Source organism: Antechinus flavipes, chromosome 4 (assembly GCF_016432865.1).
Source record: "Antechinus flavipes isolate AdamAnt ecotype Samford, QLD, Australia chromosome 4, AdamAnt_v2, whole genome shotgun sequence".
Taxonomy (NCBI): domain Eukaryota; kingdom Metazoa; phylum Chordata; class Mammalia; order Dasyuromorphia; family Dasyuridae; genus Antechinus; species Antechinus flavipes.
The window spans coordinates 109,552,147-109,578,618 of NC_067401.1; the positions used below are offsets into that span (position 1 = coordinate 109,552,147).

Genomic DNA, 26,472 nt, shown 5'->3' on the forward strand with positions numbered 1-26,472 from the left:
GCACAGTGAATTGGCCCCCTATTTTAAAAGTTTGAGGACCCCTGCACGGTTAGATAGTTCTACACTTCTCAAATGACAATATGGGATCTGAACCAGGAACTGGAGGTATACTGGTGTGAAGTCCCAAATAGTTTGCAAATTCCTTGGAGTTGGGCCCTGAACCAATCACAGAAGCTTTGCACATGGTAAGTACTCAGCATATTTTTTTTTGGTAATGATAACAGTGATAGTGACACGAAGTAAATGCTTAATAGAAGATTTTTTTATTCATTGCACTTTACTAAACTTTAGTTTCCCAAGCTGCAATAATAATAATATTATCATAGTAGCCAGCATTCTATAGCACTTTATATATTCCCTTACATTGGATGAGTCACCCTGTTAGCTAGGTATTATTGTTATCCCCATTTTACAGATGAGGAAACTGAGGCGTTTAGGAGCTTGCCCAGGGTCATACAGTTAAGTATGAGTTGAAGTCGAATTCGAACTCAGGTCTTTCTGACATCACTACACCTCCTAGTCGCTTCTTGTATAGTGGGGACAAAATACTTGGACGATTCAGTCCAATAAGAAGTGTGTGGAAAGTACTTCTTTTATGGAGTGAGCTGTTATTATTACTTTAAAAAGGCTGCAGGGAAGGAGGGTATAGCGGGGAAGGTTTGAGGATTCTCTCTCTTCCTATGTCCCAAAACACACAAGTAACCGGCTTCAGAACTGAGCCTGAAAGCGTCCGCGTTCCCATAGCAACCTGAGCATGTCGCGCTTCCGGTAGAGGATCGGGACTTCCTCTCTTCGGAGGACCGAAACTCTATGGTTCCCCCTCCTTCCCCCACCCACCCACGGGGTTCATTCTATGGTCTCAGCGGTCTAGAAGGGCCCGAAGGCGGTACTTCCGGGAACATGGCGACGTGCTAGTGGATTCCGCGTGTTTCTGCTAATGAACCCTGACAAGCTTCTGATCGTTGGAAAGAAGCTGGCTGCACGCCGAAAGGGAGAAAGAAGTGCTCAGAGGCGCAGGTGAATGTAGGGGCGTCAGACTGTCCTTCCGGAACTGCCTCCAGAAAGCGGGGAACAGGATCGCTGGAGGACTGAGGACCCCGGACTAGGAGGGAAGCCGGGTGCATGGGCTTTCCGGGACAGTTGGAGGTTAGTCAGTCCGCAAGCATTTAGGCCCGGCGCGGTGCTGATCCTTGGGGATGCCGAGCAGGACGGAAACAGACCCCACTCCCAAGGAATCGACCGGTAAACGCTCAGGAAGCGCTTACTGTATGCCCGGCGTTGGGCTGGGGATATAAAGGCAAAAACAGTTCCAGGTTAAAGAAATCAGCATTTATGAAGTGCCAAGAGCCGAGAGAAGGGCTGAGGATACAGAAAGATCCTTAAGGTAGCCTTTGCCTTCAAAGCGCTACAGTCTGAGGGGGCCGCCCGTTTGTAAATATCTGGATATTTACAAGGTCTGTGTTCGGGAGGGAGTCGCGGAGGAGACCGGGGAGACCTCCCGCAGAGGGCAGGAGTGACAGAAGTCCGAGAAAGTCAGCGGCAGAAGGGCGGGCGTAGGGCCTTCCAGGCGCGGGGAACAGGCGGCATAAAGGTACGGGTAAGACGAGAGATGGAGTGTCCTCTTGGAAGTAGAGGCAGATCTCTCAAGAGGACTAGAGCCTTAAAGAGACCAGGTAGGATGCAGCCCCGGGGCTGTCTTGTCCTGTCAGATGTGGTTCTTAGAGTAACTCAGAACGCATGGGTCTAAATGGAGGGTATTCCTTGGACACTGGCCCCTCTGTGCTTTGTCCTCCAGTACACCTTGTTTAAAACATTTCTGGAATTGTCCTCAGTTTAAAGAACTGAAAACACACCTCTTATTGTCACTAGATCAGTTCAGTGTTCTGCTCATAGTACCAGCCTAGGAATGATGGGTTTGCGTGCTTTTTTTTTAAATTTTAGAGGGAATAGTGACCCCTTTTGAATTAGTGAGACGTTGAAGCCAGAGACTAACTTTTTCAACATGAGTGTCACCTCGGAGAAGAAGGGTCGAGGGATGAAGTTTGCAGAGGAGCAGCTGCTTAGACATGGATGGAGTCAAGGTAATACTGGCCCTACTCCATTACTCCCTAGGAATAGCCCCAGCCCTCCATCCTGTTTTCTAGTATCCCAGAGCTATAAAGAAAACTCCCACCAGCACAGCTTCCTGAGCTTTTAGGCAGAACTCAGCAGAAAAGGTAGAACTATTCTATATATGGAGTGAAGATAGGATAAGAGTCTGAAGCATTGGGAAAGGGACAGGGAAAAGAGCCATCATCAGAAAGAAAACTTAATGACTAGCATTTACTCTTCTCTGAAATTATGTTTCATCTAATAACATTTTTATACCATAATTTGTTTAGCGATTGCTTAACATATATCACATTTGATCTTCATAACAATCCTATGAGATAGGTACCTATGATAACATACCCATTTTACAGCTGAAGAAACTGAAAGGTATTAAGTGATTTGTCCAGGGTCACATGTTTAAGTATCAGAGGTAGAATTTGAAGTCAACTTTTCCTGAATCAAATTCAGTGCTGTATGCACTGTACCACCTAGTTGCCTCCAATATTTCTTATGGGTGAAGCCCTATCTTGGACATCAGAGATCTATTTGGAAGAAGGAGAAAAGATTCCTCCACAAGAAACTATATATTACTTACTCATCTTACAGATTTAAAGCTTTTAGGGTTTTAAAACTGCACTAAGACTTTTGAGACATAATTGGAGGGAGAGCCCCAGAATCTAATAACAAGAGATCCCATCTCCATAATACTTTGTGCTCTGATCACAACTCTTGGGTAGGGAAGGTAATATGAAGTTGTATTATCACCCCCACATTATAGGTAAAAGTAAAAGGTCCTAAGAGGCTGTGACTTGTCCATGGTGACATAGGATCTTTGGAGACAAAACTCTGGGCTTGGAGTCAGGAAGATCTGAGTTCAAATTCTTCTTCAAATACTTATGTGAGTATGGCTATGTGTGACCTTGGGCCAAGTCACTTAACTCCTGTTTACCTCAATTTCCTCATCATGGGGCTCATAGAGCATCTAGCTCTTAGGGTTGTTGTGAAGATCAAGTGAGACAAAATTGTAAAGCACAGTGCCTGGAACATAGTAAGTAAATGCTTTTTAAATGTTGAGGAGGATGAGGATGATGTCATCTCTACCACCGCCATTCTTCCTGTGGGGAGAATTGGAGAGGTACAATCCTAGTGCCTAGTGTAATCCTAAACTCCCTAGGATACAAACAGATTAGGTCAGATGATCCATTTGAATGAACTCTAGACATCAATGCAGGAGGACTGGCTAGAACGGAGTCAGGAGCCTCACATTTTCCAAGTGAGACTGGAGAGCTGAACTGGAGAAGCAGGAGGGATAGAATTGATTGAAGTCTAAAGGCAGTATTGTGGCTGGGGGTCAGGATTTTGCTGAGAAGGTTCAAGGCAGATGGATAAACAGCCTGAGCCTGGTCTCTCTTCCCTCCAGGCAAAGGCCTTGGCAAGAAGGAAGATGGCATAGCCCAGGCCATCAAGGTGAAGTTGAAGCAGGATAATGCTGGGGTAAGAACTACATACAAGTCTGGGGCCTGGGGGGAAATCAAGATGAAAGGGTAGCATTTACAGAATTGTGTCTCTTTCCTGTTGGGCAGGTGGGACATGACCCTTCTAAGGAATTCACCGACCACTGGTGGAGCCAACTTTTCAACAAGACAGCAGCCAGCTTGGTGGTAGAGACTGGGAAGGTACTGGGCAGGAGGTAGGGGGGAAGGGAGGAGTACAGAGAAAAAGGAGGCATGATCTTCGCACATTCAAGCCCTGGGTCTGTGTGGGGAATGTGAGAACTAGGCATGGGGCAGCAGGCTCAATTCAACCCCCACTTCCCCAACAGGATGGAGTAAAGATGAAGACCCAGACCAAGGACACCAATAAGCAGAAACGATCTGGGGGCTCCAAGTCCAGCCTGTTGTATGGACACTTCATAAAGGTACTAGAGGTGAAGGAGACTCTCCTTCCACCTAGTCCAAGTGGGCCTTCTTACTCTCTGTTGCCTTCACTATTAGGAAACACTAGACACACTTCCTTTTGCGAGAGGAAGAGCTAGATAGTGGATTCTAAAAGATAAGTCGTCATTAGCTGTTTTATAGCCCTCTAGATGAATTAGATAATGGGTAGACCTGAGGCCACTTCTGAACCATGAGGGCTGGACAATAAGAGATGGACATATGCCATTAGGCCATATAAAGGACGCAGACCTAGGTTTGTGAGTTCTGAAGCAAATCCATTTCTTCTCTATGTTATTTACTCTACTCTCAGCTTCTTCTGCAGAATGAGGGTGTTGGGCTAGATAATTAGTATCTAAGGTACCTTGAGCTGACATTCTAGGGTTCTTTGCCAACTTTACTCTTCTGCAAATAAATCCTTTTTTTTTTTAAAGCAAGTATCCAGAATTCTAGAATTTCTTCTGTGGGGAGCCAGTGTTATGAGGAAAGACTGTGGGAAAGGATAAAGAAAATGAATTTTTAATAAAAACTCTCATTTATATGGCACTTTATAATTTACAAAGTTCACAATTAGCCTGGAAGGTTGATAGTAAAACTCTTGTTCTTATTTCATAGAAGAGGAAAAGGTCTCAAGAAGTCAACTAATAATAATAAACAATAGCAGTGAAATGTATTTAACACTTTCTGTGTACCAGGGATCTTGCTAAGAGATGATCTCATTTGATTCTCACAAAAATCCTGTAAAATAGGTGCTGTTATTATCCCCATTTTTAAATTGGGGCAGTTACATGACTTGCCCAGGGTCATACTACTGAGGCCACATTTGAACTCAGTTTTCCTTTCTCCAGGCCTGGCACTTTCTCCACTTTGCCACCTAGCACCCAAGTTACGCCACGATCATGCCATTTGGGGTGTTCCATTTTAATCTTCCAGCCTCAAGTCCAGTTCTATCCATGTGGTGCCACAGGTGCCACTCAACAGTCTGTTAAGTTCTCCCCACCTTCTTTTAGCTGAGATGTAACCAGAACGATAACAGCGATTAACATGTTGTTTGTTGCTTTGACTTTGGAGAGTAGTCATGAAGGCACTTTCCCATCTGTTTTCTTTTCTTCCTGTGTTCTGATCCCAGAGTCGGAGATTTAAATCTGGGAGGTCATTTACCCAAACAGAGGCCAGGCTGCCATGACACTATTACAGCTGCAGCAATTTTTAAGTTAGCAGCCCGAAATAGGAAGTTACGTTTGAAATGGGCATGTAGTAGTCGGCTAGTTAGGGCACAGAAAGTGGAGAGGGATGAGGATAGTGATGGTGATAAGAGGGGGACAGACTGCTCTTGTCTCTCCTCTGCTTGAAACCCTGTTACTTAGTGCTAAAGTCTTTCTTCTTGAGCCCTGCTCTAGTGCCACAGACACTTAACTCAGAGCTCCTCCTCCATGCATCCTGGCTGTTCTCTAACTCCTGTAGAAGATCATCCTTGGGTCACGGTCCTTAAACTAAAACAGTCTTCCTCACTCCTAAAACGGCTGAAATCCTCCTGGTCCTTGCAAGCTTAGCTTAATGCCTTCCTAGGAACTAGTCCCACTTCTACATCCGTAAAGAGCTTCATCCCAACTGCAGAACTAACCCCGCAAGGGCCTTTGTGGTGGCTTGGGCCTGTGCCTGAGAGTTAATTAATGGAAAGGAAATTGGCAAGCTAGGTGACCAAGGGAGTAGTACCGCAGCCTGGACTCCCCGGGACTTGAGTCCAGATCTGGTCGCAAATACTGACGAGCTGGGGGCCCTGGGAAAGTCACCCAACCCTGTTTGCCCTGGTGTCCTCAGGTGTAAAAGGAGCTGGGGAAAGAAATGGCAAACTCCTCCATTCCCTCTGCCGCAAAACCCCCAACACCCACAAAGAGTGGGCACGAACAGCAAAGGAGGTTCCTCCTGACCATGCGGACTAGTGGCTGATCGGCAACGCTCCGTCTTGGATCTGCCCTTCCTATTACTGTCCTAGTGATTTCTGTCTCCTTACCAAAACCTAGCAAACCGGGACCGGGCTGCGTCTAAACTCTGCATTTGCACAGAGCGGGGGCTTTGTGAATCCTCGGTGACTTGTAGATGCTCTCTCACCAGAGTGCCACGCTCACGTCAGCCGGGGAGAAGGCGGAGCAGCGGAGTGAACAGAGCAGCGAGGATGAGGCGCTTCCAGCAGCCAAGATGTGAGCGTTCCCTTAGAACTGGAGGGTGATATGAAGACGGGAGTGGGGGCAGCTCCCCTGTAAGGGATGGACTCCCCGCTGTGCTTCTCTAACGTTCTCTTCCTTCCATACCCAGCCTGACAGATGAGGAATTGATTCGAGCCTGCGAGGGACGTACTGCACACAAGTAAGGCAGTCTACAAGCTTCCCAGGCCTTCTCTAGCCACCCCCCCTCAGGACTCATTCTCCCCTGGAGGCTTCCCTCATTGTCTCTGGCCCTTTTATCTCTAGGGTTAGTCTGCTGCCCAGAGGTGGATAGCTGCACTCTTGCCCCTCACAAAGCAAGACTATAGGAGGGTATCTGGTTTTCTTGCTGTTCCCTTGATTGGATGTCTGTCTGTCTGTCTGTCCCAGGGGTGCCCGCCATGGGCTTACCATGAAGGCCAAGTTGGCACGGCTGGAAGAACAGGAGCGGGCCTTCTTGGCACAGTACAAAGGCCAGAATGCAGGGGTATCTGACTCCCCGGCTGAGGACATACCCAAGAAGAAGAAGAAGAAAAGAAAAGTCAAGAAGAAACATCAGCAACAGACACGAATGAGCACCTGGAGATCCTAGAACAGCCTGATGAGAACAGCAGGAAGAAGAAAAAGAAGAAGAAAAGGAGACAACAGGAAGAGGAAGAAGAAGCAGAGGTAGATATTCAAGTAGAGAGGGAAGAGGAAGAAGAAAGCAGGACCCAGAAAACAAAAAAGAAGAAAAGAAAAAAAGAAGCACCAGAGGCATAATGAGGACTGTCCCAGTTACCACCTGCCTACCCTCTGCCCACTGTGGGGGGGTGGGGTGAGGGGACAATGGAAGGGACATGAGGATTCTCCTTTAGGTGGTGAGGCCATTGGAGATCAAGGCTCTGTGGCCCCCTCTCCTCCAGTTTTTCTACATGGAGGAATCAATAAACCCCTCCTGGGACCCTGCCTTTCAGTCCTGCTCAGGCTCTTCACTCACCCCCCAGCCCAACTTCTTTCCCATGACCTGGAGCTGGAAGGAGGGCTTATTCTCTGTCCCACATAACGCTTTCACACTTCTGCAGAAGTTTCGCCAACTAAAGCAGGGCTGAAACTGCATAAGGCACTTTTCCCCCCAGTCCAGAGGGACAGGAATTACTTGTATTTAAAGAGATTACATAAGGTCCCATGGATGCCCTCTTCAATTAGAAGTCCTTACTAGCAAAAGGTCCTTCCTCCCATCCCCTACAGCAGTCAGCCCATTTTGATCATATTTACAGAACTGACAAGGACCTTAGAGAATTTCCTCTACTTTCTAAGGCCCAGTGACAATTTTCATTTGCCCAAAGCCTTGCAGCTCTGAAATTCAGAATAGAGTCCTCTTGACTGCAAGAGTCCACTACACCAGCTGTGCCCCCTCTGGCCCCAAAGATGGCTCCAGCCCACCCTGAAGATCTCAAAGCACTTTACAGATCCGGATTAAAAATGAATTCAAGTCTTTATTGGAGGCACATCAGCCTTTCTTCATTGCAGCTGCAGGACACAATCAGTTGCTGGGTAGGGGGGCAGGTTCAACTGGTATTTCTTCTCTAAGGCAGATGGCACAAAACGGCCTCCCAGGTAGTGGTGTCGGCCCTTGAACAGAGAAGCTGCCTTTTTGGGAGCTGTCAGTGAGATGAGTAAGTCAGGCCGGATGCCATCTGGGTTCCCCTTCTCCACATCCCACCCTGTGGATATAAGAAATGTTGCATGAGGTTACAGGAATCAGTCCTCTCCCCTCTTACCTTCCCCTATACCCCTTTTGAATTAGGTTTCAGTTCAGCCTTTTGGGGGAAGGAAAAGAGAGCAAGAACCCAGCTCTCCAAGCAGCTGGACTTTTGGGCTCTGACACCAACCCAAGAGGATGCCGAGCTAAGAGGCAGGATCTTCAAGTTCTTGCCGCTGAGCACCTTCTAGCTTCAACTAGTCTTTGTTTCCTGCCTAGCTTGGGCACGAAGGCCACCAGGGAGTGTTCAGAGATCATCCACTTGGCCCATGCTATGCCTCTCCCCAGTCCCCAGGATACCTGAGGGGATGTCAATGCTGGCAATAGGCACCGTAAGCCCATTCAGGATACTCAGAATGGCTCCAAATGGCTCTCGAACAGCACCCTTGAAGCTGAAGCCAAAGATGGCATCTACCACCAGTTCATACAGCTCATCAATCAGCATTGGCTAGGAGGGAGGAAGAGTGTGTTAGTAACCCATTTCCCAACATTCCTAAGCTAGGGAAAAGGCTAGGACGGATACAGAAAAAGATTATAGTGGGAGGAAGAGTGTGTTAGTAACCCATTTCCCAACACTCCCAAGCTAGGGAAAAGGCTAGGATGGATACAGAAAAAGATTATATAAATATAGGCAGTGGTGATGAATACCCCTGTGGGTGCAGAATTGGAAACACTCATGTTTTGTGCTGAGGTACATCTGCTTGTTTTCGGAAGTTCAGGATAAAGGAAAGACCATAGGTGAAACAGGAAAGAACCTTGAAAATAAAACGCCCTCACAGAGGTTCATTTCCTAAGCTCACAGAGGGAGATTAAAGATTAAAACCCTAACTCCAGTGACTAAAAGATAGGGACAGAATACATAGAGGGACTGCAGAAGAGTCCAGAAGAAAGCCCTTGAGGGTTCACTGCTTGAGGCAGGTGCAACTAGAAGAAAATTTTCATTCCAAGAAAAAGGAAGTGCAACGAAGTCAGTGACTATGTTAGGGAAAGATTTTAAATGAAATGGAAAGGACTAAGGCCTTCTACCTCAGGGGGCATCTCAGGCAGAAAGGGGATGTCCATCTTCTGACACTGTGTCACCAGAGCATCAAAGAGTGGCTTGCTTGGCTTCTTGGGATAATGGATCTTTGGCTCATAGCCCTGGGAAGGAAGGGATGGATGTGATCCAGACAGCTGAATTGTAAGACCCCCTTTCCAGCCTGTGCAACCCCTCCCTCAGTGTCCCTTCCCCATACTCACAAAGAGTTTGAGGTGCCTGGCACAGACAAGGCCATCACCCCCATTATTTCCAGGGCCACAGATGACCAGGACTGCTGGGGGATTGCTGTTGAAAGAACTGGGCGGGTAAGCCTGAAGGGAGGAGATTCAGGGGATTAAACAGATCTCCTTGCAGGAAGGCCCTGTTCCCCCTGGGAGCACCCCTCCCACAGCCTGCTCCTTCTGCCTTGGCTCTGGAGGGCTCAGCCCCTGGGACTGACCTTGGCGATGGCAGTAGCACAGCTAAGCCCAGCCAGCTCCATGAGTTGATCCACACTGAATTTGTACTCATTGAAGAGTTCCTCATCTACAGCCTGGGCCTCCTCCTGGCTGGGAGAAAGCCCCGCCCCACGGGGACTCACTGAGTTCCCGACGCTGGTCCTCCCCATCCTCCACCTCCTGTCTCCCAGGCTCCAAGGACCCTCCCTCCCCTCCACATTGGGGTTACTGCATCACCTACCTCCCCAGGCTTAGGGGCGCCCCCTGGTCCAATCAGTGTGCCTCCTGCCCCCCAGCCTTGTTTCTTTACTGTCACCTGTCCGCTCCCCAGGTTCGGGTGCCCCCCCCCCATTTGGGTTACTGCACCTCCTTTCCCCTCGGGCTCGGAGGTGCCTTCTGCCCCTTCCCCAGGCCTGGGTGGACCTCCCCCACATTAGGGTTACAGCACCCTCTGACTCGCCAGGCTCGGGGGCACCCCCTGGTCCAGGTCAGTGCACGCCCCCTGCTCAGAACGCGGAAGTCGGACGCTCCCGGGGCCTCTTCTCACCTCAAGTATTTCACGGTTTGGCCCGCCATGGCGGAGTCCCCTGGATGCATCTGCCTTGCCCCCCACCAGGCGGGCCCCGGACAGTGGGACCCACGTCGCGCCAAGACGCGCGGGAGTCGCGAGCCGGCGACCAGCAGCCCCAGCCCCAGCAGCGCCCGCAGGCCGGACATTCAGGCCCCCGCGAGCCCGCTCCCTCCTTTTTCCCTCCCCCGCCGCCTGCTAGCCTGGGAGCATGCGCCGGCACTGCCTCCTCTGCTTCAGCCTCGGATGAATGGAAAGGTCAGGAAAGTGTCCTAGCACGCGTGCGCCGCCTCCGAGCCCGGCAGGGGCACCAACTGAGCAAAGCGGAGGCAGCGTGCAACTACGGCGCCCCCTGCTGCCCGGGCCCTAGCCCCCACCCACAGTACACCTGCTGTCCGGGATTACTCTCCCCTCCTCAGTGAAACTGACAAAAGCAGCCCTGGCCCGGAGGAGTAAGGAGACTGATTCTCCGGCAGTTTTATTTTCTCCTCCACCTGCCCTCAGACGGAGCAGGGGCGGCGGCGTGCGGGATCTGAGTCCTTATCTGCCGGTCACACCGAGCGCAGCCTGGACAGCGGCCCCGACTGCTCTGCACGGCACCTGCTCCAGGTCGTCTTCAGCCGAGGCTGGGAGATAGAAAAAGCCGCGGCTCCCCCAGAGAAGGAGGTTCGGGGGCGAGGGTCACAGGACCGTGCAGAAGCTGGACCGGGCTGGCCTCCTGCAGACCTCCCTGCTGACAGAGCTCGGGGGTCCTTCGGCCCATCTGAAGAAGATAGGAAGAGAGAACTAGGCCGCAGGGGGAGCGAGGGAGAAAGTGCTGGGGACAAGAAAACAAGAGAGGGGCCCCTGGGGGCTCCGGCCATCCCTCCTCCTTACCTTCCCGGTACACGAGGGCCCCTTGCATCGGTGGTTTTGAGGTTCTGGGCTCCAGATTCTACAGGGTCTGTTTCCCGTCTCTCCCCTGGGGGCTGGGAATGGATCGGGCAAAGCCTCCCTTGCGGCTCCTTGACTGGCCTTGGGTTATTACAGTTGCTGAGTGACAAAAACAAAGATGGTCCCGAGTCCCCAGGTCATCTTGTCTCTCGGGCTGTCGCTTTTGTTCCTCCTAGCACACAATCCCCAGCCTTGCATACCCCCATCCCTTCTTAAAAGTTGTAACTTTCCATAATACCTCCTTTCCTCGGAATGCAAACTTCCTGAAGGAGAGGTGGTTTGGGGGTATTTGGAGTACATCCCAACCTTGCACACAGAAGACTTAATAAATGTTTAAGTTGAAACCTTAACAGATTTATAATCTCATTAGTGTAAGCGCTGTCTTCACTAGTATAGATTGCACCTCTCTCTGCTTTAGCAGATAGTCTTCATGAGTTTCACTGTGTCAAAAACAATATCAGGGAGGTTCTGATAATCTCCCCTATTCTGATGATATATCCCATTCTTGGTCCTATTCTGACCTCATATGCCAACCTTGCCTAGAGTCACACAGCCAGGAAGTGTTAAATGTCTGAGGTCAAATTTGAACCCAGGTCCTCCTGACTTCAGGGCTGATGCTCTCTCCGCTGTGCCACCTAGCTCCCCAACCTCTGGTGGGTTCTGATGATATTCTGATGATAAGCTTTTAGACTTAGCAAAGACGGGACTTCATATGACATAGCCAGAGTTCATCACCGAGACTATATACTCCAAGCCTTCCTTAGTTTGGTGGGTCCTGCCAGAATTTACACACAAAAGGCATAATGTTTGAGACTTCAGGGGTCACTTCTGTATAACAGTGGGTGAGAGCGGCATTCTGAGCAGGCCGTTCTCCAACTCCTCTTGCCATTCACACTGAAAATCATATTATCTCTTCTTGGCAGGAAGCCTACCTATTGGCTTGGAGACCTTCGGAGGCCAGGATGCTGGGCTTATCACCTTTGAGGACACCTGATTGATGGAAAGAGAAAGACCTCAGACCTAGTAAAAAACAAACAAACCAAATATAAACCTCTTCATCTAGACCATAATTTTGGAAAGGGGAAGAAATGAGGGGCAGGCAGGTGAGTGGACACTATATCATTAAATGGTACAGCGCATAAGAAGCACTGGGCCTGCAGTCAGAAACTCAAATGCAGTTCAGATTATTTTCTAGCTGTATGAGTGAGTCAGTCACCTAACACTGAGTCACTCTGCCTCAATTTCTTCATCCATAAAATGGATATTATAATAGCACCTATCTTCCAGGATTATGTGAGATTAAAATGAAATGATATTTATAAAACTCTCAGCACAGTACCTAAAACATAACAGGTACTTTGTGGTGGTTGTTCAGACATTTTACAGTGATGTCCAACTCTCTGAGATCCCCATTTAGGATTTTGTTGGCAAAGATTCTGGAGTAGCTTGCCATTTCCTTTTCCAGATTGGGTTTGTTGTTTTTTTGTTTTTGTTTTTATTTTCAAGATGAGAAATTGAGACAGAATTACATGACTTGCCCAGAGTCACACAACTAGAAAGTATATGAGGTGCTTAATAAATACTAATTCCCTTCCTTCAATAAGTTTCAGTTTAAAAAAAAAATTACTGTATAGTTTACAAAGCAGAATGTGGGACAGGAAATAAAAGTACTATTTTTTTAGCAAAGTGCCTACACTATCTATTAATTGGTTGATTAGAGGTTAGGAAGGGAAAATCATGAGTGAAAGGCATCCCAAGTCAGACTGGGTTAGATGGAACATTGAAGAGAAAGGATGAAATTACCTCAGATGAACTTAACTTATGTGGGGAAATGATTACTGGGATAGAGTGGGGTGGTGGGCATATGACTGCTCAGACTCACGATCCAGTCTCCATTTGGGTGATGTCATGGGAAGATTGACTGTCACCTCCTCCTCTTCCTCCCACGCAGCAGCTGATCTGTCAGGGCAAAGGAGGAGGGAGATAGACTGGGAGGGGAGTCCCTTGCTTTCATCTATTGCAAGGAGAGAACATTCCCAATAGCCCAGACGGGTTCAAGCCTGCTCGTAAACCACAGCCTTAGCTTCTTTTAGGGAAGCATGGCCCAGTGGGATGAGAAATCAATATAGACCAATAAAACTTCCATTAAAATCTTGGATCTACCACCTCCTATTCTTAGGTCTTGAGTAGTAAATCATCAATCTCTTTGGGATTCAGTTCCTTCACCTTTTAAATGAGGGGGTTGGAATGGTTCCTTCTAGCTCTAAATCCATAGTCCAATGAACCAAAATTATTGTTGCCACATGTTCCCCATGAGTTCTGTAGTATAAAGTTTGATTGTCTCTGAATTCTACTTCCTCTTTCCCAATCCCCCTGATCCCCCCCACACACACATACTCTAACTCACCTGCTTTGTACTGGGCCCTTGGCCTGACCCACCGGAATCTGGAAGGAGGGCTTAGAGTAAGAGTCTCTATTCATAGCCTGTCGCCTCACCTGGGTCAGTGGCTGGGATGGGGAAAAGGAAGAATGGATGGTTTTAGAAACTATAGCAATGGCCAAAGTCATTTCACCTCCAGCTATTTACCTGTATGATACAGAGGCATTGACCCTCCTCTTCCTAGATGACAAATCAATGGAAGGACAGAAGAAAGGAGGGAGAAAAAGACAGAAAGAGAAAATGAGAAAGAAAATGAGAGAGAAGAAGAAGGAGGAGGAGGAGGAGGAGGAGGAGGAGGAGAAGGAAGAAAGAGAGGAAAGGAGGAAGGGAGGGAAAAAAGGAGGGAGGGAGGGAAGGAGGAAGGGAAGAAGGAGGAAACAAACACACAGATAAGACAAACCTTAACTGTAAAATGGGGATAATAACAGCACCTCCTTCTCAAGGTTGTTTCGAGGATTGAATGAGATCATCTTTGTAAAGCATTTAGCATAGTGCCTGACAAACAGTAGGTGCTGTATAAATATTATAATTTTCCCCAAAACCTTTCGCCAAATTTGCCCTTCTGGATAAGGCCTCTATCTCTGTTAATGATGCCATCATCCTTCCTATGATCTCATTACCCTCCTATATGTCTTATCCATTGCTTAATTCTGGCTGTTTCTAGTTTCTCTCTGCTTCCACGAAAATGATCCTAGCTTAGGTCCTCATTTATTCCCCTTTAGAATATTGTGATCACCTCCTAACTAGTTGTCCTACCTTTAGTCTGTCATTGTGGTAAAGAGATTAGGGTCAGAATATGAATCTGAAAATGATTCAGATTCAAATTCTGACCCTATCACTATCTATGGTCTTGGGCAACCAACCTCTCTGACCCATAGTTTTCTTGTCTGAAAAAATGGAGGTGTTGGACAAGATGACTTCTAAGGTCTCATCTGTCTTCAAATCTATGCTTTTATACCTATGAAAAATTTAACATTTTCATTGTGAGCATTTATACTTTGGAAAACATCAAATATTTCAAATAAAAGTTTGATTTCTTGTTTTGTTGATTTCCAGACTTGAGAGTAATGAAGAAAGTGTGAACAATACAAATTAAACTTAAAAGTGAATGTCAGGTGTGTGTGTGTGTTTTTTTTTCCTGGAGAGCCAGTTGTTAAACATTTACTAGCATGTCCCTGACTCCAAGCCAACCTTTCCACTCTGGCCAAGTTATCTTCTTAATGAACTGCCATGATCATTTATCATTCCTCTACTCAGAAGCCTTCAGTTTTCCAAAACTGATAATAAACCATGTTACCTATCTTCTGACACAGAGGTGATGTTACAGGAGACATGCATTTTGGATATTGAAAATGTGGTGGTTTTTTGACTTGACTCTGTATACCTGTTAAGTTTTTTTCCTTTCCTTTTTTAAATTTTAAATTGGGGAGGTCGGAGGAAAAGAAAATAAATGCCTTTTAATTGAAGGATAAAATTAAATCTAAAAAAAAAAAACAATCAGTGGTTCCTCTTTGCCTACTTTAGAAACTTAAATTGTTAAACCTTGCTTTCGGATCCTTATATCAGTCTCCTATTTATTCTCTGTACATTCTCTTTCAAGTATTCTATGTATTTTTATTTGCACCTCCTCCCTCCTTCCCCTCCCCACTCTCTTATTTCTGTTGCTTTGGTCACACTATTTTCATGCTTGGAATGGAGTCTTCCTTCGTCTTTCCCTATTTCCCTTTCCTAATAATAATAGCTAATACTCAGGTAAGACCCATTATGTATCAAGCACCCTGATAAGCACTTTGCAATTTCATTTGAACCTATTCCATTTGATTCTGACAACAATCCTGAGATTGTAGAATATAAACTTCTAAGGACAGAGGCTACTTTGCCTTTTGTACTTGTATTTCAGGGAGTTAGCATTATGCTTAGCATACATAAGCATGTAATGAGTGCTTTTTTAGTCCATTCAAGCCGCGCAATAAATCCACCCAATAAATCATTTAATAAAACTCCCTTCTGGATGAGAAAACGGGAAGTAGCACAAGTGTTAAGTGACAAAGCCAGGTTCTGAACCTGGGTCCTTTGATCCCCTCCATCTCCAGCCCTTTTCACTTTCCCACAGAGCACCCGCAGGCTTTGGTTGGAACCTTGCGCCAGATAAGGGGGAAGAGAAGAGAATAAGCATTTATTAAGTACCCACAAGGTGCCAGGCACATACAAATAATATCTCATGTCATCCTCTCAACAACCCTAGGAGTTAAGTGCAGTCAAGGAAACTGGGACACACCGAGATGGCCTGCCCCAGCTCCCATGACCGGTACAAGTCTGAGGCTGGATTGGAATAATCGCTAACATTATAGAGTACCCTCTGTTAGCCAGGTACTGTGCCAAGTGCTTTACGACTATTTAACGCCTCTTCACACAGTCCTGGGAGGTGGGGGCTACTGTTAGTCCCATCTGCCGGTTAAGGAAACTGAGGCAGAGATAAAGCACCGCTCAGGGTCACACGGTTAGTGTCTAAAGACTCTGGGCCCAGGGTTAATGCCCCGCCCCGCCCAGCTGTCCAAAGCTCTGCGAAGGAGGCAGGCAGACCAGAGCCGGGCCTCCTTCCAGTTGCTTTTGCCCAGAAGGAGCTGTGATCCTGAGCTGTTGCCCTGCTAACGGACAAGACCACAGATCTGCTGAGAGGCTGCACTCGTCCAGAGCGCGGCCAGTTAAGGTGGACGCGTAGGAAAGGAGAGGACGGAATAACGGGAGGAGGCTCCGACACAAGCTGCGAACGAGAAAAAGGCCCGAGGGGGAAGAGCGCAAGATTTCCCCCCTTCTCACCCCGAACCTTGGGATTCTTTGAATAATATCGCCATCTTGTGGTCTCTTTAGAAATTGTCCCTAAAAATTGAATGGATGCCCATCAGTTGGAGAATGGCTGGGTAAATTGTGGTATATGAATGTTATGGAATATTATTGTTCTGTAAGGAACGACCAGCAGGATGAATACAGAGAGGACTGGCGAGACTTACATGAACTGATGCTAAGTGAAATGAGCAGAACCAGGAGATCATTATACACTTCGACAAGGATACTGTATGAGGATGTATTCTGATGGAAGTGGATTTCTTTGACAAAGACTCAATTTCAATTGATAAATGACGGACAGAAGCAGCTACACCCAAAGAAAGAACACTGGGAAATGAATGTGAACTATCTGCATTTTTGATTTTCTTCCCGGGTTATTTATACCTTCTGAATCCAATTCTCCTTGTGCAACAAGAGAACTGTTCGGTTCTGCAAACATATATTGTATCTAGGATATACTGCAACATATCCAACATATAAAGGACTGCTTGCCATCTAGGGGAGAGGGTGAAGGGAGGGAGGGGAAAAATCGGAACAGAAGCGAGTGCAAGGGATAATGTTGTAAAAAATTACCCTGGCATGGATTCTGTCAATATAAAGTTATTATAAAATAAAATAAAATATTTTTTAAAAAGGGAAAAAAAAAGAAATTGTCCCTAAAAACCTTTGAAGCTGGGATGGTCCCTATGCCACCTGAAGGAGGCTCTAACTCTGGGTACGCCTTCTGTGTAAACTGAGGACCCCATCTATTTCTGACTGGAGACTCCCCTACCTGGGGCTCGGGACAAGGGAAAACAGAGAATATTACAAATGGATCCAATCAGTCAAGGCCAGGCTCAAGGCTCATCAGTTCCCCTTTACCACAAAGCGTCCTTCCTTCTCCCACCCTAGGGCTTCCTCCTTAGGACTTTTCTCACCAGGGAGGGATCGGCGTCCAGGCCTCTGAGGGTCAAGTAATTCCTCATCGCATCTGCCAACTTGGCCACCAGCCTCTCCCGAACTGAGGAGGGTTCTTCCTGGTAGAGATAATAGAGACACTCACTTGGCCTCCCTCCTGCCGTAGGACCGGCTAGTTGAGGACAAGGAGAGTGGAAGGAAAACCGGAAAAAGAGGGAGAAGGAAGCGTCCGTCGGTCAGCTTTTATAACTTCTTCCATAGTGGCCAAATTCCCAATCTTAGCTACAAAAGGAGAAAGAAGGAAAAAAGCAAGATGAGATGTGATTCCAGACCTGGGGGAGATTTGAGGCTGATGGGAAAAACAAGATCTTCCTTCTAAACTCAAGCTCCAAGCACACACATGCACCAAGAGCTAGTGTAGGAAAGACAGAGAGAGAGAGAGACAGACAGACAGAGAGACTGAAAGAGACAGAGAGAACAAAAATGGAGGGAGAGGAGAGAGGGAGAGGAAGGGGAGGAGGGAGAAGGAGGGAGAGAGATAGACATCAGTGCTGGGGACCTGGAGGGAATTAAAGTCAGGTGTGCTTGCCAATCAGGCTTCCCAGAAGAGGGAAGTGTAGCAGGAAAGGACGGGAAAGATTAGAGTCTAGGGGTGGGTATTCTTACCTGGCACTGGACTAGGAACGCCAGTGCTTCCTTGTAGCGCCTCACAGCCTGGTCAGGCTGCCCCAGACAGGCAGCTGCAGCCCCCAGCCCCTCCAGAGCTTGCCATTGTCCCTTCACATCCCCTGGGAAAGGAAAACCGAAGAAGATTCCCACCCCTCTATACACATACTTTCTCAGTGTTCCCACCTTGTGGGGATGGGTTAGGGGATGGATCATTGGGGAGGGGAGACTGCCTTCCACACGGAGATCCATGGACTCTTCTCCATACTTTACTTACCCTGACTCCCACATTTGGGAGAAAAGGTAAACTCACCTAATTAAAACACAGCTTCTGGTCCTGCCATCAGCCTCTCTACCAGCCTCAAACAGGGGGCTCCCCAAGCCTTCAGTACCCCCCAACCCCATCAATGAGGTTTTATTTTCCCCCTGCAAGCACTACCTCAAGAGGAAGCCCCTTACCAGCATCCTGTGCAGCCTGGAGGGCATGAAGGTAGTTGTCCCTGGCAGCCTCATGTTCCCCCAACTGACTTAGGGCAAATGCCAGGCCCCCAAAGCACTCTCCCTGCTCCTGCCGCCGTCCAGCAGATCCTGCCAACAGATTGCCAGCCACAGGGTAGAGTGCTGCTTGTCCCTAGTAATTGGATTCCTCTCCTCCCTTCCTTGAAGTCCAGGGAGAGGACTTAGCAGTGTTGGAATACAGTCTCCACCACACACACACACACACACACACACACACACACACACCTCTCTACTACATGGTGTCCTCATCCTGTCCCAGCCTACGGAGGAGGCAACGTGATACAAAGGAAAGAACATTGGAACCAGCAGATATGAATTTTAGTTCTGACTCTATCATTAGCTGCATGACCCTGAGTCTTGCCCATTAGTTAATTCCTCTTTCTAGATCTGTTTCCTTAACTATAAAATTGGGAGATTCCTATACATGATTTCTAATATCCTTGAAAGCTCTAACATTCCATGCATCCTCATTGGAGTCAGAGGTAAAAGGAATCTTTGAGATCAGTCCCCTCATTTGGGGGCAGCTAAGTGATATAGAGCACTGAGTCTAGAGCCAGGATAGACCAGAGTCCAAATCCTAGCCTCAGGCACTTACTAGCTGTGTGACTTTCGATATCTCTTACCTTCTATTTGCCTCAGTTTCCTTAACTGTAGAATGGAGATCATAATAGCACCTACTTCCCAGAGTTGTGAGAATTAAGTGAGACAATATTTGTAAAGTACAAATAGGCAATTATCTAATTTTAATTTATTGATTTAATTTAATTTTTATTATTTTATAGATGAGAAAACAAAGATCCAGAGAAGAGGGATCACCTTGTTGTAGATCAAATGAGTAGCAGGTCTGGGATTCGAATCTAGATCCTTCAAATTCCATGATTTCAACCTATGAATCCCATGCTCAAATCCGGTATCCTTAGACTCTTTGTCCAATGCCTATGGACCTATAACTTCCTAACCTAATCCCATCCCTATGCTCTTCCCCTTCCCATCTCCCCACTCGTTAGTCTCTATGCAGCCAGCAAGGGCTTGAGCCTCCAGGTACCCACCGTACAGGGCAGCAGCTTTCTGGTGCAGCTCCTGTGCCTCCCAGAAGTTCCCAAGGGCATTGTGGGCAGCACCGAGATTCTGTATCACAATGGCCTTGGCTCTTGGCTCCGGACACAGAGGAAGAGCCTGAAGGAAGCTCTCAGCCGCCAACGGGAACAGATGAAGCTGGGAATAACTCAGGCCAAGGTCATTATAAAGCTTCCCTAGGGAGTCAGGGACAGCAGGGTTACTGGGAGTTAGGCTGGGATGCAACCCCTCTATCAAATGATTGACAGCTATGTCACAACAGAGCTTACGTAGTGCACGTCATCAGCTCCTGCCCTCTCCCCTCCTGTTTCCCCTCAGTTTTTCCCCAAAGCCTTAATAAGTCTGAAACAAATTTCACAGGTTTACAGTATTATGGAATCGGAGCTGAAAGGAACCATTTAGTCTCACACCTCACTTTACAGAAAAGGAAACAGGCCCAGAATTTCTCTTGCCCAAGATCACATAGAAATGTTGAGCCAGGACCCTAGGAACCCGGCTCCTAGGGTTCCAGATGCAGCATCCTTTCCACTGTACTATGGATGTGAGGTGCTTGCCTTCTTTACATAGAGGGGTATAGAGTGATATATAAATATATACATAAACACACCCAGCAAACAAGAGAATGGTGGGCACAGCCCTATCCTTTTGCTTCAGTTGCAACATAAATGAGAGTGCCGCCTTCTGCCCCCAGGTCTCACCCAGAAGCCCCCGTTGGGTACTCTTCTCTGCCAGCCTCCGGCAATCCTCCAGCAAATGTACCACTTCTCCCACTTTGTGATGTCCGCTCTTAAGCATGCATCCACTGGCAGCTCTCAATGCGAGGGCTGCAGCCCAGGGTCTCCCTGCTCGGGCATAAGCTTGGCTCGCCTCCTGAAGGCAGTGGGCTGCTTGCCCTGGGTGCCCCAGGGCCTGGTAACAAGCTGCCATCTTCTCCTGGGTTCCTCCTTGGTCCCCTGAGGGCTGATAGTGGCCCAGGGCTTTGTAGTACCATACCAAGGCTTGAGGAAAATCACCCAAAGCATGGTAAGCCGAGGCCACATTGAAGCACTGGTCACCGTGGCAAGCGCCCTTGGCTTTTTGCTCTGGCTTGGCCCAGAGAAACAGCCTGAGGCCGCAGGCAGGGTCCCCAGTCTCCACATAGGCTGCTCCAAGGTTGAAGGCACAGGCCCGAAGGAGTGTGGTATCCCCGCTTCCCTGGATTTCCAAGGCCAGAAGAAAGGCTCGATGAAAGCTATCCAAGGCTTCATTAATTCGGCCATCCTTCAGGGCCCCATGCCCAGCTCGGGTGAGGGTCTGAATACTGGCTTCCAGGTATTTCTTCTTTCTCTTCTTCTTCTTGGCTGCCCACACCTCAGTCCTTGGTCCCAGGGAGGTGTTCTCAGAGGCAGGAGAAGACATAGAACTGAAAAGATGGCAAAAGGAATAGTTTAACCAACCACAATTACTTTCTAAGAAGGATCCCTTGAACTCAGCTCTGTCCCTGGCCAGTTATGACCCTCTGGAATTTCCTCTCATGGCATAAATCATCCAGTCCAACTGCAGCAGTGACTTATATTTCATCCTTTGTTCGGTGGGGAAAGCCCAGAGACTAGTGGATAAAGTAGGGAAAGAATGGTGGTCAGAAGATGTAGATTCAAATCCCAGCCTCAAAACTAATTAGCTCAAATATAATAAAAATAATAATTCTACTTAAATTAATTTACTTATTCAGTGCCATACCAATCAAACTGCAAAAAAAAAAAAAAAAAAAAAAGCTTTATTGTTAGAAAAAATAAAAATAAAATTTATCTGAAACCACAAAAGGTCAAGAATATCAAGGGAAGTAAGGAGAAAAAATTGGAAAAGAAGGTAGCCTAGTTGTACTAGACTTAAAACTATATTATAAAGCATCAGTCATCAAAACCATTTAGTACTAGCTAAGAAACAAAGAAGTGGAATAATAGAATAGGTTAGGGACACAAGGCACAATGCTCAATGACTATAGCAGGGGTTCTCAAACCCCTGCCACGGGCCAGATGTGGCAGCTCAGGACGTTTATCCCCCTCACCCAGGGCTATGAAGTTTTTTTATTTAAAGGCCCACAAAACAAAGTTTTTGTTTTTACTATAGTCCAGCCCTCCAGCAGTCTGAGGGACAGTGAACTGGCCCCCTATTTTAAAAGTTTGAGGACGCCTGAATATAATAATCTAATGTTTGATAAACCCAAAAACTCCAACTTCTGAGAAAGAACTCATTATTTGACAAAAATTGCAGAGAAAATTGGAAAACATTATGGCAGAAACCAGGCATTGATTAACACCTAACACCCTATACCAAGATAAGATCAAAATAGGTTCAGGATTCAGACATAAAAGGGAAGAATTTAAGAAGAATGAGAGAACATTATGAAATTCAAAATGGATAATTTTGATAACATTAAATTAAAAAGCTTTTGCACAAATAAAACCAATGCAGCCAAGATTAGAAGAGAAGCAGAAGGCTGGGAAACAATCTTTACAGCCAGTGTTTCTCATAAAGGCCTCATTTCCAAAATATACAGAGAATTGATTCAAATTCTTCTTGAATAAGAATGCAAACCATTCTCCAATCTATAAATAGTCAAAGGATATAGGATATGAATTTTTCAGATGAAGAAATTAAAACCATTTCTAGTAATATGAAAAATGTTCTAAGTCACTATTGATTAGAGAAATGCAAATTAAAACAACTCTGAGGTATCATTTCACATCTATCAACTAAGATAACAGGGAAAGAGAATGATAAATGTTGGAGGGGATGTGGAAAAACCAGGACACATGCATTATTGGTGGAATTGTGAAATGATCCAACCATTCTGGAGAGCAACTTGAAAATTATGCCCAAAGAGCTATCAAACTGTATATATTCTTTGATCCAGCAGTGTCATTACCGAATCTGTATCCCAGAGAGATCATGGAAGAGAAAAAGGCACCCACGTGTACAAAATTTTTTAAAGCAGCTCTTTTTGTAGTGGCGATGAATTGGAAATTGAATGGATGCCCATCAACTGAGGAATAGATGAATAATTTATAATATATGAATGTTATGGAAAACCATTGTTCTATAAGAAATGACAAGCAGGAAGATTTCAGAAAAGCCTGGAAAGACTTACATGAACTGATGCTGAATTAAGTGAACGGAACCAGGAGAACACTATATGCAGCAACAAGATTATGTGATTATCAGCTGGTGATAAACTTGGTTCTTCTCAGCAATGTGATGATCCAAGACAATTCCAATAGATTTGGGATGGAAAATGCCATTCACTTCCAGATAGAACTATGGAGACTATGGATTGAAACATAGTATTTTCACATTTTTTTTTGTTTGCTTGCCTTTCTTTTTTATGTGTTTTTTCCCCCTTTCTTTGATTTTTTTGGTACAATATGATAAATATAGAAATATTTTTAAAAATAATTATACATGTTTAACCTAGATCCTAATGTTTTCTGTTCTGGGGAAGGGGAAGATAAGGGAGATAGGGGAAAAAAATTTGGAACACAAAATCTTATAAAAATAAATGTTGAAAACTAATTTTTACATGTATTTGGAAAAATAAAATACTATTGAGGGGGAAAGAATCAAAACAATTCCAAGGACTAACAGTGAAAAATGCTATCCACCTCCAGAGAAAGAATTGATGGAATCTAGAGATTGACGCAATTTATTATTGCATTTTTGGAGGGTCTATATTATCTTTTATATCATGGCTAAAATGGAAATATGTTTTGTATGATTTCACATGTATAATCTATAAAAAATTGTCTGTTTTCTCAAGGAAAAGGGAGGGGATAGAGGAAGAGAATTTGGAACTCACATAAAAAAAAAAAACAAAGATTAAATTAAAACATATATATATGTTTATACTAGTTATCTTGGTGCCAGGTTGAGGAACTGACTTAACCTCTTAAAGTTTTTTTCCCCGTCTGTAAAATGGTTTGCTGTGAATAAAAGTCTTAGTAAACCTCAAAACATAGAAATTTGAACTTTTGTTATTATTAAATGAAAGAATCTAAAGCTAGAAGAAACTTTAAGTGACTCAATGGATAGAGCACTGGGCCTGGAATCAAGAAGAACTGAGCTGAAATGTGACCTTAGACATTTACTAACTATGGGACCCTGAAAAAGACACTGGATTTCTGTTTGCCTCAGTTTCCTCTATTATAATGGGGATGATAATAGTAACTACCTTCTATTGCCTACTGTTATTGTAAGGATGAAGTGAGATAATATTTGCAGGGTTTAGCACAGTTCCTGGCACATATTAACCGTCATATAAATACTTATTCCCTTCCTTTCCTTCTGCCCCCAGTAATCTGGACTAGACCCCTCATAGACCCTCACCTCCATAATTAACTTTATTTTCTCAAATTGTAGTCATTCCTCTCCATCCCAGTACCTTGTTGCCTAATCATTATCTTTCCTGCTACAGAATCAGCTAAAAGATGAAGATCAGTGATACTGAAAGCTCCCTTTTTCCTTAAGAAGAACCTCCCCTCAGAGACCCAGAGACTACTTCTTCTCCTCTTCCTTTGTCTTCTCAACACTCATCAATCTCTGTCCTTAGCTCTGTCCTAAACTAAAACTGCCACAAAGTAGTAGAGATGGAAGGAACTTTAAAGAAGACCTCATCCATTCCCCTCAATTAACAGATGAGAAAAGTTAAGTAAATTTCCCAGGATTACCCAGGAACAGAGTGCTGAACTTGCCTCACTATCCCAGACCCCTTGGACCCTATTCAATAATCTTAGAATCACAAGACACTTAAAGACTAAGGTCACATTGACCACACCTCTGCTTCTGAAGGGATTCCCTGCTATAGAAAACTCCCATTCTTTCCACTCTATTCCATCTCACTGCCTGCTGTTTACACTATTTTCAGCATCCCTTATGCCCTGGAATTCAAGAATTGTTAGTCACTTTTCAGTCATGTCTTACTCTTCCATGACCTCATTTGGGGTTTTTCTTGGCAAAGATACTGGAGGGGTTGCCATTTCCTTTTTCAGCTCATTTTATAGAAGAGGAAATTGAGGCAAAGTTAAGTGACTTGCCGAGAGTCACATAGCTACTAAATGTCTGAGGCCAGATTTGAACTCATGAAGATGAATCTTCCTATTCTAGACCCCAACTGTGCCACCCAGCTGTCTAAGTAGATCCAAGAACCCAAGTATAGAACATAACTATAATCTTAATATTTCCTTAGCAGCAATCAAAATCTCAATGCCTCTTATTTCATCCTGCCTACATTCAAAAGATGAAAAATGAGGAAGAGAGAACTCAGTCACACAATTGTATCTCGCAGCCCCTTCTCATTTCCCCTTCCTCATGAGAAAGTTCCTCTCTCTTTGTCTCTTCCTTTCTCTGTCTCTCTTTTCTCTCACTCTCTTTCTTACTCTCTCTTTATCTCCCCCTCCTCCCTCTCCTTCCCTCCCCTTCCCTGTCTTTATCAGTCTCCCCATATCTCTTTCTTTCTCTCTCTCCTCCCCTTCTCTCTATCTGTCTTTCTCTTTAGCTTACTCTCCCTCCGTCCGTCTTTCTTCTCTCTCTCTCTCTCTCTCTCTCTCTCTCTCTTCTCTCTCTCTCTCTCTCTCTCTCTCTCTTTTCTCTCTCTCTCTCTCTCTCTCTCTCACACACACACACACACACACACACACACACACACACACACACAAAATTTCATGCCTTTATAAACAAATAGTTTCTTGCCTCTGTGACTGATGGGCTTGGCAACATGGTCATCCTGTCTCCTGACCCAGCTGAGTGCACTTTCCCATCCCTGGGTCATCCCTAAGCCCCTTCACACAGCAGAGACTCCTTACCTTTTACTCCATCTGCTTTGGTGCAGTTTTCCTTCGATGGCTCCTCAGACTCCGATTACCGCTACTCAGAGCCTCGGGGGTCGCTGAGACAACCTATAACACCCTCCCCTCCAAAGGGATTCCTTGATTGACAGCTTAGTTATCCTATCTGAGTTCTGATCCTTTCAGGTGGAACTTTTTTTAAGTCATGAGACACCTGGATTCTCATTAAAATTGTAGTTTCTCCCTCCTTATCTCCCCAGTCTTACATTGATTCTATTGTCTTTTCTCCTTACCTTGGTTTCTTTCTGATGGATTTTAGCCGTTTAGAATTTCCAGGTGGGGCCATTAGGTACTGGTGAACTGTAGGAACCCTACATTAAAGAATATTAATGATCATAGCTAAATACTTAAAGACTCACCACTTTACCTATAAGGGTGGTCCCTTCACACTAAAGTGGATTTAAATAACTCCTCCTTGACTTAGAAAATTACTGTACCTGAAATGAAATTATTTTAAAAATTTTATGAATTCCCTTTTGTTTTTATTTCAATCATTCCCGCAGTCTTTCCTACCCCCCAAAGTAAATCTTCTCTAGTGAAAGGAAAGTTTAGTGAAAGCTAGGAATCAAGGACAAAGCAGAACTATCGAGTTCCACACCCACCATTACTATGAGATAGGAAAGGACCAGGTAAACTATTTCCCTGAGCCTCCACTCCCAGAAACATATAGTAGAATGTAAACTATGCAGTTTCTGGCATTTATGGATAAAGACAGGCTGTGTACCTGGGCTTTCTTTGGCATAGGGAGCTTCTACAAATAAAATTTCTGTAAAATGTTCTTTCTTGGCCTCCACTCCCAGAAGTTTATAGTAGACTATAAGTACACAGTTGTTGCACGTTGGGGTAAAGATGGGCTCGGGACCTGGGTTTCAATGGCATAGGGAACTCCTATAAATGGAATTCTGTGCTTTCTTTATCCATTATAGCTCTTAGCAAGTTGCCTTAATTGAAAAGTTCCAGTCACAAGGGGAAATATGTCAGTGGTGGGACTTAGATCTTCTGTACTGGAAGAGAACCCTCTCTCCCTTCATCATGCTGCTTCTTATTTATTATTGATTGATAGTCCCTTAGATATTAGAGTGAAAAGAGGATGGTTTATTTCTTGATCACTGGGGGCCAAGACTGAGCCTTCTAATTAATTCACTGTCTTATTCTTTTTGTTTTACATTATTGTATTTATTGCGTAAATGGTCTTCC

At 45.6% G+C, this 26,472-nt stretch overlaps 3 protein-coding genes across 3 annotated transcripts; 1 reads left to right on the forward strand and 2 right to left on the reverse strand.

Moving 5' to 3' along the window:
* Window positions 1-1,248: 1,248 nt before the first annotated feature.
* Window positions 1,249-7,184, forward strand: GPATCH4 (G-patch domain containing 4). The gene is given in 9 exon segments (XM_051993783.1): window positions 1,249-1,597; window positions 1,942-2,081; window positions 3,512-3,585; window positions 3,675-3,767; window positions 3,914-4,009; window positions 6,141-6,226; window positions 6,342-6,392; window positions 6,620-6,768; window positions 6,771-7,184. Coding segments are annotated over 8 exon segments (849 nt in total). The 5' UTR covers window positions 1,249-1,597; window positions 1,942-2,002; the 3' UTR covers window positions 6,992-7,184.
* A 503-nt stretch (window positions 7,185-7,687) lies between these two features.
* On the reverse strand, window positions 7,688-10,205 carry NAXE (NAD(P)HX epimerase). The gene is made up of 6 exons (XM_051993782.1): window positions 9,997-10,205; window positions 9,452-9,560; window positions 9,213-9,323; window positions 9,000-9,113; window positions 8,274-8,421; window positions 7,688-7,935 (listed from the first exon to the last, which is right to left on the reverse strand). The coding sequence occupies exons 1-6, from the start codon at window positions 10,164-10,166 to the stop codon at window positions 7,733-7,735; spliced, it is 855 nt and encodes a 284-aa protein (XP_051849742.1). The 5' UTR covers window positions 10,167-10,205; the 3' UTR covers window positions 7,688-7,732.
* Window positions 10,206-10,460: 255 nt separating this feature from the next.
* Window positions 10,461-25,561, reverse strand: TTC24 (tetratricopeptide repeat domain 24). Its single transcript, XM_051996606.1, has 11 exons — window positions 25,509-25,561; window positions 20,095-20,798; window positions 19,369-19,572; window positions 18,260-18,388; window positions 17,801-17,922; window positions 17,155-17,253; window positions 13,358-13,458; window positions 12,833-12,909; window positions 11,883-11,940; window positions 10,894-11,049; window positions 10,461-10,780 (listed from the first exon to the last, which is right to left on the reverse strand). Exons 1-11 carry the CDS (start codon window positions 25,559-25,561, stop codon window positions 10,699-10,701), a joined length of 1,785 nt encoding a protein of 594 aa, XP_051852566.1. The 3' UTR covers window positions 10,461-10,698.
* Between the last annotated feature and the right edge of the window lie 911 nt (window positions 25,562-26,472).